Source organism: Nuphar pumila, chromosome 11 (assembly GCF_984573655.1).
Source record: "Nuphar pumila chromosome 11, dmNupPumi1.hap1.1, whole genome shotgun sequence".
In the NCBI taxonomy this organism is placed as follows: Eukaryota; Viridiplantae; Streptophyta; class Magnoliopsida; order Nymphaeales; family Nymphaeaceae; genus Nuphar; species Nuphar pumila.
The window spans coordinates 116,183,167-116,195,885 of record NC_143259.1 but is presented as its reverse complement, the minus strand read 5'-3'; the positions used below and the strand labels follow the sequence as shown (position 1 = coordinate 116,195,885).

The window sequence follows — 12,719 nt, the reverse complement described above, 5'->3', positions numbered from 1 at the left end:
ATGAGAAAAATTTTGGTACGTCTGTAGAACCTTCACAGTTAGTTGAAGTGTATGATCCATGGATGAGTGTTGAATTATTCGCAGAGAACACTTATGGAAATGAGATCAGCAATTCATTATCCTGTCCTTCAGATGATATAAAAGATTTGCAATCTAATGTATAGGGAAAGGATGACGCGATGCCTTATCGTTTTCAGGATTTGTATGCACTCGGCGAGGAGGGAGTAGGAGTTCTGAAAGTGTTAATAATAGGAGTCAGGAACAGCAATAGAATAGGAGATCTGGGAGGACACGGCATCCCATACATAGATGGGTAAGCTACGAAAACTTCTCTTTGGATTTTAAACTTTTCATGACTCAAGTTGCAAAGCAAGATGAGCCCATTTTCTTTGAGCAAGCATCTCAATCCCGAAAATGGATAGAGGCAATGAATGGAGAAATGGATGCCTTGCGTGAATGTCAAACTTGGGAAATTGTTCCTAGGCCTCAAGGAAAGAATGTAGTAGGCTCCAAGTGGGTTTATAAAATAAAATATAAACCCAATGGGAGCATTGAGCGTTATAAGGCGAGACTCGTGGCTCGAGGATCTACACAACAGTTTGGTGAGGACTACGATGAGACATTCAGTCCTGTGGTTAAATGGGCACTATTCGAGTAGTAATATCTTTGGCTATAGAACATGGGTAAAAATTAAGTCAAATGGATGTTAAAAACACATTCCTTCATGGTGACCTAAAGGAAGAAGTATACATGGAACAACCTCGTGGATATGCAGAAAGAGATCCTCGGCTATGGGTTTGTAAATTGCGAAAATCTCTCTATGGTCTCAAACAAGCCTCGAGATCGTGGTTTGACAGTTTTTCTCTCAAAATCCAAGAATGTGGATTTCGCAGGTGTGCCCTAGATTACTCCCTCTTTATTTTCAAAAGTGAAAACGTAATCACTTTATTGCTCATATATGTTAATGATATTGTCATCACTGGGAGTTCAGAGAAACATATAGAGGAAGTGAAGACTCTTCTAATGAAAAAATTTAAAATGAAGAATCTTGGAGACCTTCGATACTTTCTTGGGGTAGAGGTTGACAAGCAGACTGACTCTCTTATTCTGCTGCAACAGAAATACACTCTTGATTTGTTGAATAAAACAGGTACGAGGGATTGTAAACCTGTTGGGACTCCTAGTGTTTTAAACCAGCGATTAAGTGCAGATGATGGAGAGTTATGCATCGATCCCACTAGATACCGAAGTATTGTTAGGGCTTTACAGTATCTTATGTTTACTAGGCCTGATATTGTTTATGTTGTTAATCAGGTCTCTCAGTTTATGCATGATCCAAGAGAGACTCATATGGATGCAGTTAAAAGGATATTACGTTATCTGAAGGGAACAGTGGGAGATGGTCTTGTCTATCGTAAGAGTGAAGGAGGTAGGACAGGGCATAAGCTTATTACTTATACAGATGCAGATTGGGCGGGAGACCCTGATGAGAGGAGGTCTACATCTAGTTACTACATATTCATTGGGCAAAATCTTATGTCATGGAGTAGTCGCAAACAGAAAGTTGTGGCACGATCTAGCACGGAAGCTGAGTATTGATCTATGGCAGCCGGAACTGCCGAAGTGACTTGGATTAGACATCTGCTTGAGGATCTTGGAGAAAAGGTCAAGGATTCAGTCTTAATGGTGGATAATCAAAGTGTCATTAACATTGCTTTTAATCCTATTCATCATAGTCGCACAAAACATATTGAGATAGACCAGCATTTTATCAGACAAAAGGTAGAGACTAAGGAAATCCAACCACTGTATGTTTGTACAAAAGAACAAGTTGCAGATCTTCTCACTAAAGGATTAACGAAACATCAGTTTTGGTTTCTCAAGAGCAAGTTGTTTATGGTCCAGGACAATGTACAACTTGAGGGAGGGTGATAAGAGGTCGTGCATCGAGTATGGGAACGTTTTGGTCAAGATCCAAACGTCTGATAGATCCAAACTGCTCACTTATATTGGTTTTCAGCATGTGCTATATTCTTTTCATTAATCAGTGGCATTCTGTAATATTCACATATTGTAAATCATGTTATATAAGTAATCATGTTAGGGTTGAGAGGGGTTAACGTGTGCAGCCTCCTCCCTTTTTCCTGCAAGTCTCTCTCTCTTTTCTCTTATTTTCTGCAGAATAGGGCTGCGGTGGAAATCTTTCAATATGCTTACACTATAAAATAGAGTTGTGACTCGTCTGAGTCACGAGTTTGCCAACTATGGCTCAAGGCTGGTTTACTTTTAAAATTAGCACATAAGGATCCTTCACAATCAAAAGGTTTTACATATTTATTCCTTGTGAATAATGGTTTTTTGCTTATACCATTAAAAATAAGAAAATCAAGAAACTTGGTGCCTCCTAGCTCTACACCACATGGGTTGAATCTCTCCATCCTCTACTCTTTGCCGCACAAAATGTTGATCCAGTTCAACATGTTTCATTTTGCCGCATTGAACAGGATTAGTGGAAATAGCTATCGCACTTATCGCAGAATAATAGTGACTTCTCCACTTTCTGATGCAATACAATAAGATGGCATATCCACAAAACCCCCACTGCCACGACAACCATAGCCCTATATTATACCTCTGCACTGGGTTTGGCTACCATCCATTGTCTCTTACTAGATCAGGAGACAAGATGTGAGCCAAAATACATACCACAACCTATCATTGACTGCCTCATACTTGGATCACCTGTCCAATCAGCATCCGAATAAGCTACGACAACAAATGGAGAATGAGGTATCATCCCTGAGCCTTTTCTATAAATCAAGACATTTGAAATTGTGCCTTTAATGTACTTCAGAATTCTTTTAATAATTTCCATATGATTTTTGTTGGGAGCATGCATGAATTGAGAAACTTGATTAATTGCATGCACTAAATCTGGCCTAGTAACAGTCAAATACTGGAAAGCACCCATAATGCTCCCAAACTTCTCTGGCTAATCAAGAAGTGCATCACCATCTTGATTATCTTGCTACTTAGTATTTAAAGCCATGAGAGTTTTGGCTGGTTTACACTGAAGCATCTCACTATGTTGAAGAAGATCTTGAGCATATTTGTTTTGAGTTAGAGCCAAGGAACCTCTGTTCTGTCCTACCTTCACCCTAAGAAAATATCGTGGGACTCCAAGATCCTTCATGTGGAATTTGTCATGCAAAATTGCCTTCAATTGACTGATCTTGGTCTCATCATTCCCTATTACGACTGTCATCATCATAAATCAATACAATCATCATACTTTTAGAATCACTATATAAATAGAGTAGTCACAATGACCGTGCACGAAACCAAGAGACCTGATGACTCCAAAGGTCTCAAACCAAGCTCTAAATGCCTGCTTCAAACCATAGATAGCCCTTTCTTGAGTCTCAATATTGTACTATTTGGATTTAATTCTGTATATCCTGGCGGATGCTCCAAATACACTTTTTCATATAGGTCTCCATGAAGAAATGCATTCTTCACATCTAGTTAGAGACAACACAATTTGTATAGTTCCCATTAGTTATACTGGACTAAAAGTTTCATTAAAATCTAAACCATGCTCTTGAGTATACCATTTAGCTATCATCTTCGCTTTATATCTCTCTACACTTTTGTCGGCCTTAACTCCGCTTGTGTATAACTGTTTAGTTATACACTACCGGTCCCAAGCCCGGATAAAGGAGAAGGGTTGCGATAGGCCAGTGACAGCCAGCGTAAAAAACTTGGTCATACCCTATGAATATGAACCAATATGAGAATTTCGTTGGGGCGTTCCCTACTTAGCGACGCGTTGTACTCTATGAGCCCGAAGACAGTGATAAATGGGCAAGGGTTGCTAGGTCATCGCTCGGAAGCGACGCGTCACACCGACGCCCGGGTGTGGTGTCAAATAGGCAAGGGTTCCCTCACTTTGTTGGACGGGTGGGGGTAAAGAAGTTAGTCCAAGACCATAAAATTAGGTTAGCCACTTGGAACATAGGGTCTTTAACTGGTAAGTTGGTAGAGTTAGTAGATGTTATGTGTAGGAGAAAGATTGATATTTTATGTCTACAAGAGACCAAATGGATAGGTGAGAAGGCAAAAGTGATAGAACCTCGGGGATATAAGATTTGGTATACAGGAATAAATAGAAATAGGAATAGAGTAGGGGTTGTTATGAGTCGTGAGTTTATAGATAATGTAGTTAAGGTCCGTAGGAAGGGTGATAGGATTTTACTTATTAAATTAGTATTAGGTACGGATATTATTGATATTATTAGTATTTATGCACCTCAAGTAGGTTTAGATGATTCCATTAAGCGTCAATTTTGGGAAGATTTAGATGGAGTAGTATAAGGGATATCTTATGGTGAAAAGCTTTTCATCGGCGGTGACCTTAATAGACATGTAGGCATTAGTAGGGATGGATTTGAGAGTATCCATGGAGGCTATGGTATAGGAGAAAGAAACTAAAGTGGAGAAAGGATTTTAGATTTTGGTTTGTCCTATGATATGATCTTAGCAAACACTTGGTTTAGGAAGAGGGAGTCTCACCTAGTAACATTTAAAAGTGGGGTTAATACGAGTCAGATAGATTTTTTCTTACTTAGAAAGAGAGATAGGGGTTGTTGCATCGATTGTAAGGTTATACCGGGAGAAAGTGTAGCTACACAAATAGAGTCTTAATTTTAGATCTTAGAATTAGACAATGCCGCAAAAGGGATAGACATAGGATAGATCCTAGAATTAAGTGGTGGGCACTGAAAGGAGCTAAACAAAGAATGTTTGTAGAGCAGGTTGTTAAGGAAGCTGATTGGTGTCTCGAGGAGGATTCAGAATCAATGTGAAATAAGATAGCGGGTGGCATGAGAAAGGTGGCTAAGGAAGTATTGGGTGAGTCTAAAAGTGGTGCACCGCTAGGTAAGGATACATCATGATGGAACGAGGATGTTAAATTAGCTATTAAGGTTAAAAAAGAGTGTTATAGAAATCTAAGTAAGAGTCGTGATAATGAGAATTTGGAGAAGTATATGATAGCAAAGAAGGAAGCTAAAAAAGTAGTTTGAAACGCGAGGGATAAGGTATATAAGGAGATTTATGACAAGTTGGATACCAAAGAGGGCGAGAAGGATATTTATAGGCTTGCAAAGATGAGAGATAGGAAATCGAGGGATCTGGGTATGATTAGATGTATCAAAGATGAAACACAAAGGGTTTTAGTCAAAGATGAGGAGATTAAGGAGAGATGAGAAGATTATTTTAATAAGCTATTTAATGGAAGTCATGACCAGGATCTTGGAGACTTGTCCATTCCTTTTCATGAGATGAATCGTGACTTCATGTGCAAGATTCAAAAGAAAGAAATTGCAGAGGCTTTAAAGAAAATGAAATCAAGAAAGGCAGTTGGCCCAGATGGTATACCTATCGAGGCTTGGGAGAGAAAGGTTTAAAATGGTTGATAAATCTTTTTAACAAGATTTGGCGGACAAATAAGATGTCTAATGAGTGGAGGAAGAGTACTTTGGTGCCTCTATATAAGAATAAGGGTGATATACAAGATTGCACAAACTATCGTGGTATAAAACTCATGAGTCATACTATGAAACTTTGGGAGAGGGTGATTGAGTCTAGATTAAGGAAGGTTGTCATGATATCGGAGAATCAATTTGGTTTTATACCTGGAAGATCAACTATGAAAGCTATACATCTTCTTAGACAACTTATTGAGAGAAATAGAGAGAGGAACAAAGATTTGCATATGGTTTTTATTTATTTGGAGAAGGCATACGATAGAGTACCTAGGGACGTTCTCTGGTGGATAATGATGAAGAAAGGTGTTTCTCTCAAGTACATTAGTATAATTAAGGATATGTATGAAGGAGTAGTAACCAATGTCCGCACTTGTGGAGGGGTGACAACCAATTTTCCTATAACGGTTGGGTTACATCAAGGATCTGCTTTAAGCCCTTTCCTATTTGCTATAGTGATGGATGAGCTTACGAGATCAATTCAAGAAAATGTGTCGTGGTGTATGTTGTTTGCTTATGATATTGTTTTGATTGATGAGTCTAGAGCTGGGATTAATGCTAAGTTAGAATTATGGAGACAGACATTGAAAGCAAGAGGTTTTAAGTTGAGTAAGAGTAAGACAGAATATATGGAATGTCAGTTTAGTAAGCAACGAAGTAGTGATGGGAGTGTAGTGAAGCTTGGTGAGCAAGAAATACCGGTGGATGATTGTTTCAAATATTTGGGATCTATCATTCAAAAGAATGGAGAAATTGATGGAGATGTAAATCATAGGATAAAGGTTGGGTGGATGAAATGGAAAAGTGTAACTGGAGTGTTGTGCGATCGTAGAATGTCATTGCGGTTGAAGGGAAAGTTTTATAGGATGACTATTAGGCCCGCTTTACTATATGGTACGGAATGTTGAGCTGCCAAGAGACATCATATTCAAAAAATGAGTCTAGTTGAAATGCGTATGCTTAGATGGATGTGTGGAAATACAATAAAAGATAAGATTCGAAACGAGGAGATACCTAAGAAGGTAGGCATTGCACCCATTGAAAATAAGATGAGAGAGAATCGTTTACGGTGGTTTGGACATATTCAGCGAAGGCCTAATGATGCTCCAGTTAGAAGGATGGAGAAATGGAAAAATATATTAGTTAAAAGAGGTCGGGGTAGGCCGAGGAAGACTTGGATGGAGATGATAGGAAAGGATATGAATGCTTTGAACCTCACCGAGGACATGGCATTGGATAGAAATGATTGGAGGAGAAGGATTCATGTGAAAGACCCATAATGATTTTCTTTGTTGGTTCATATCACCGACCCCAATTGTTTTGGGATGAAGGCATAGTTGTTGTTGTTGTTGTTGTTGTTGTTGTACACTTTTGACGGCCTTATATTTTATTTTATAAACCCCAACAACATTTTTGTGCATGTGCTTATTCACAACTTCCCAAGTACGACACTCATGAAGAGCTTTAACTTTTTCATTCATAGGTTCCATCCATTAAGAATTTTGAAATGCTTCATGAAAGCTATGAGGTTCTTTTTCACTAGATATAGCTACAACATACAAACTGAACTCCAAACCATGGTTGCCAGTTGAGGAAGCGGGAGCGGGAAGCGAGGCACTTTCAAAATTTTAGGAAGCGGGGAAGCGGGGGACCACTTAGGACCGATTCGGGAAGTGTCTCGGAAGCGACCTAGGAAGCGTCTCGGAAGCGACCTAGGAAGCGTCTCGGAAGCGACCTAGGAAGCGTCTCGGAAGCGAGGGGGAAGCGAAAAAAATAAAAAATAAATAAAAAATACAAAAAAATTGAAAAAAAAACAGGGGAAGCGAAGGGGAAGCGAGGAGGAAGCGTGGGAGAAGCGTGATGGGAAGCGTGCTTCCCATTAAAGGGAAACGTGTCCCCCATTAAAGGGAAACGCGCTTCCCAAAAAAGGGGGACGCTTCCCCCCATGCTTCGGAAGCGCGATGTTTCGCGCTTCCGAAGCGCGCTTCCCCTTTTAGCTAGGCGCTTCCGGTAACCCTGCTCCAAACAGATATCCATGTTTGGTAAACCCGGTGATCTGACTCGGTAATCGCATGAGTCAGATTGGATCGCCCATTAACTAGGCCACCGATTCACTCCAAACCTGTTTTAGCTAGGATCGGGTGTGAATCAGCCGTGAATCCTTACTCTACAACTCATCGAGTCAGTCCTGGATCATCTGATTCATAATTGAAACCATACGAACTGGTTCTGACCTGATTCTTTGAGTCGAACCCAAACCCACTCCCGCTCTGGTGCGCTCCAGTCGATGAAGAGGAACCCTAGCGACTGTCAGCGACCACCAACAACCACCAGCACCGCCGATAGCCAGGTTATCTCTCTCTCTCTCTCTCTCGCTCGCTCTCTCTCTCTCTCTCTCTCTCTCTATATATATATATATATATATATATATATATATATATATATATATATATATAGAGAGAGAGAGAGAGAGAGAGAGAGAGATGAGGCGGGGCCCTCACTCTCTCTTTGTCTTGTCTCTGTTGGGGGCCATAGATTTCTTTTTTTTTCACACTGCAGGGGGTTTCCCTATATCGCAGTGTGCACGATCCACACTTTGGGTGTTTTTCATCATTTTGTGTACCATGTGTGTGTGTGTGTGTGTGTGTGTGTGTGTGTGTGTGCAGTGTGGGATTGTGTGAACAACAAATAAACCCCCACATTTAGGGGGTTTTCACCTTTCTTTGCTTTTGTAATTATTAAGTATGCATTGTGCAGTTTTGCACAAATTTGTTTGTCTTTTCATTTCACAATTTTCATTATTGTTCTTATGCAATTTTGAAATAAATAATTGTTTATCTCAGTTTTATTCCTATACTAACGTTTGTTGGCAGAAAAAAATCTAGAATGTATAAATGTGGAAGTAATAAATCCAGATAAAACTTGACCCTGTTTTAGAGAATTGAAATCTGAACCTAATCATTTCTTGGTTTCATAATTCAGCAGAGTTGGTAATAAATGCTGCATTTCTCCATTAGAGGCTCCAAAGGACACTGTGGCCGTTGTTCGCCCATACAATATAAGAAAAGCAGAAATGCAAGTTCCCACTTTATCAAAAGATTTATGGCACATCTGCACAAGCAAAGAAGAAGTCCACCAAGGCTTATCTCACTTTTCCCAATGCCAAACAGGTTTTTCCATTCCTAGATGGCATGTTGGAAGAAGCTGGGTATTGTCAACCCATACTACAATGAGATCTTAATCCTTTTTATGTAAAAGGAGCAGGAGGATGAGGTTGGGTATCATCAACCATACTAAAATGAGGTCTCCATCCTTTTTATGTAAAAGATGTGGGAGGATCTAAATATATTTAACTTCACAGCTAAGAAACATAAGAGAGACATACATCATAACAGAATGACATAACTTCCTCCATGAATATGGTTTAATCATTTACAAAAAACAATATTTTGATTGGAAAATTCACAAACTTCATCAACATTAAAAATATGGATTGAGGAGGAAAGCAAAACTTGAAATGGTTTCGTCCGTTTTTGGTGGAAAAAGAGAGATAATGGCATACATGTCTCTTCAATAAACTGATTGTTGGTAATGGCCTAGTATTCCACAAAGAGATATTTTTCTTAGTTTTTTATAGTCACAAGATTGACTGGATGTGCAACCATATCCATCAATTTAACTGGGTTTTAGAGCATGTGATTCATTATTCTCTGGAAGTTTCAAACAAAAGTTTCCACTAAAATAATTCATTGCACGAGTATGATCAGAGATTCAATCATGCAGCATCTGTGGTACATTACTAATTCATCACCACAGGCATCTATTTAACATACCTTACTATACTTGCCTTAAGTACCAAAGAACCATTAAAATACAGGGTTCTCACCTGTTGTTGGGCACCAGTGGATGGCATTCACAGCTTTTGAGTGGCCAGTTAGACTAACAGAGCATCTTTCTGGTATTTTAGTTCGATTGATATGAATATCCGCATTGCATTTTAATGAAGACAAAACATGAGAAGGCAAATCTGCATCTGAAATACTGCCTGAAATTGCATGAAAAGAATGGATTTTTAGAATGCCCATTAAGGTTACCAAAATGAATCTAAGACCGTTAGAATGTCTAAGATGCACAAAACTGCTCTTTTTAATGAACCAAAGCGTGAAAACTACGCATTGGAAACAAAAACTAGGAAAAGAATAACCATATGACTAACAAGTAACAACAAAAAGCCTAGACAAGACAGAAGATGCCAATGTGGTAGTGAATCTTGCATAACATAACTACAATGTAGTGAATCAATAAGTTTCATAGAAAATAGTAATTCATAATCATTGAGTAAATAGAGAGATAATTATTCCATGGAAAATAAGACAAACTTATGATCAAATGCAATATATATGCTCAAAATTACAACAAATTGACAAAGGAAAATGGAAAAGGCAATCATAGACAATCTCAATCAAAATGTGCCTTTTTTTCTTTTAGAGGTAATGATATATAGAAAATACCATTGCCTGCCGTGGATGTTAACATGTTCACCACAAATTTATACCCATACAAGTTCAAATGTGACATGAGGTTTCGTGCCTTAATTGTTAGAAACATGGGTATTTTAATAATTTTATAAAGAGAACCTATTAAAAAATATTGTGCATTTTAAATGAGTCATTTTACTTTAAAAAATACTAAAATGCCCATGTCAGTGTACATATGTATGAATGTATATGGGTGTGTATATGAACGTATTTATGTGTACATATATGCATTAATGTATGTATGTATGAATATATGTATTCATGCATGTTTTATGTACATATATTATGTATGTATTGCAACAAATGAGTAACCAACAAAGGAATTAATTAAATGAAGTTATGTCTTCTAACCTCCTCTGTATAGCTAACAGTTTGTCATAACGCACTTCTAGCATGCTAGAGGAAGAATGTAATAATCTATTTTAAATGATCAAATCCTTTACAATTTATTTCCTCTACTATATAGGGAACCACTTCACAAGCACTTAAATCCTGCAAACTTACAGAAATCCTAGAAAATTTTCACACCACCATATGCTATGTTGCTACTTCCTCTCCTGAGTTATTCCATCAATATTACCTAACAAACCCAAACTGACAACTTGCAAACATATAACGTGAATCCAAATGAGACAATCAACACAACCTTACACAATTTCTATATTAGTTCCCTGATCTCATTTAAAATTGGATGACAAAGATAACATCTTGAACTCCAAAATTTACATAAACAGCAGATATCTCGCACAAGGTTACAATGATATGCCTCTGCTTGCTTCCCCAAGCTTGTCCATCAGTACAACCTAATGAAAACCCAAACCCTTTCTGAACCAGACACAAGAAATAAGACCATACTAGTCAAGGCATTCAAATGTGATGCTTCCACTAGAACCCCCCAAAATCATCTAAAGATTAAACCATTTGCATTTTGTAATTTATAGAAACCTTAGATATCTCGCACAAGGTCAGAAACAAGGTGCCCACTCGCTTCCACAAGCTCATGCACAACACAACTTATTGAAACCTGAATCAGCAACTCAAAATGATGAAAAAGTGACCTGATCAAACTGATTAACCAAGCCCAATGCAAATTTTCTACTTCCTCCCAGTCCCCACAACTCAGCTAAAAATGGACTACAAAGACAACTCACACAAATTCTATCATCTACGGAGATTTAGATGTTTCACACAAGGTCATTTGCAAGGTTTCTGCTGAACTCGTTCAGCAAATCCATCAACACAGCTCTCGGCGTATAGGCGTCAGGTAAATGAAACCCAAATCCACAACTCACAACTCCACAGAATAATCCAATCGATACAACTAACAAAACGCAATCTCATATGAAGTTTACTACAAACACGGACTCCGTCAAAATCCTCGGTTATTATAAAAGAAAAAGAAAAACAAAAAAAACTAGACGTCGCATAAGGGATCAGATCCAACGTTTCTACTACTTTCAATGTCATCATCCATCAACACAACCTATTGAAGCCTGAACCTAAAGGTATTGCAACGATGCAAGAATAATCCATTTCATAATCACAAAAATTAAAATAAAAAAAGGAAGAAATTAACACAACAAAAATCACAAGGTCTCCAATGACAATCCTGAATGCAACATCATGCATATACCATTTCTCGTGAAACCTTACTCATTCGAATATGAAGAATCTCGAGTATTCATTGCCTAAACATCAATCGACATTTAAAACATGATGATGATGATGATGACGGCGATGATGATGATGACGACGACGCTGATGAAGAATTGCACCGAACCAGAAGCAGAAGAAGAAGAAGAAGAAGAAGAAGAGGATGAAGAATTGCATCAAAACATGAGCAAATCGAGTCATAAGGAAACGAGAATTCCATGAAAAAAAGGGGAAGCAAAAAGAGACGAGATGAAACCAGGCGGCGAGACGACTGAGGGAGAGAGGGGCGAGGCCGGAGTGGCCGACGAGAACATTATCGCCGCCCGCTCCTTCTTGGAGACATACCGTCCGGGAAGCGGCGGAGAGGCCGGCGACGGCTCCCTCTTGGAGACGTACCGGCCGGGAAGCAGCGTAGCTGGCGGCGAAGGACGGAGCCTCTTGGCGGGGAGATCGCAGGCGACTGTCCGGTCCTCCTCCTCTTCGTCGGAAGGAACGCCGTAGGCTCCGCGAAGGAGGTCCATGCGGAGTCCGTTCACCGGAGAAATTTTTCTTCCCTCGCTTCGCGTCTGCAGAGAAGCGCACGACGGACTGTCGCTCCCGCGCCCTCAAAATGGAGTGGCAGTGTCACCCCCCTTGTTTGAGGCGGACACCGGGACACAGGCTGTATCTTTTCGGGTCGGGTATCCGCTTGATATAGACCCGTTTAAAGCGAAAACCGACCCTTCCGAGCTCGGTTGAGTTCTGGCCCGGCATTGTTCACCCGAGCTACCAGGTTATTGTTCAGACCATGGTTACCAGTATACAAAATGGATACAGAAAGCGATGCGTGAAGCGAATCAGGGAAGCGTGTAGTTTAAAAACGTATGGAGCGAGAAGCATGAAACGTCTACGAAACACCATTAAAAAAAACATTTAAAAAAGCGAGAATAGTAGCGGATGTGAAGCGATAGGGAAGATACAATGAAGCTAAATTGAAGTGAAT

The 12,719-nt window shown here is 39.3% G+C and overlaps 1 protein-coding gene across 1 annotated transcript in view; it reads right to left on the bottom strand.

Moving 5' to 3' along the window:
* Window positions 1–12,338, bottom strand: part of LOC149823005 (Transducin/WD40 repeat-like superfamily protein) — a 47,429-nt gene extending 35,091 nt beyond the window's left edge. The window contains exons 1-2 of the mRNA XM_089981373.1: window positions 11,994–12,338; window positions 9,433–9,591 (exon numbers count right to left, since the gene is read on the bottom strand). Coding sequence (XP_089837499.1) covers window positions 9,433–9,591; window positions 11,994–12,258 — 424 coding nt within the window. The 5' untranslated portion in view covers window positions 12,259–12,338. The remainder of the gene's footprint in view (window positions 1–9,432; window positions 9,592–11,993) is intronic.
* Window positions 12,339–12,719: the final 381 nt, after the last annotated feature.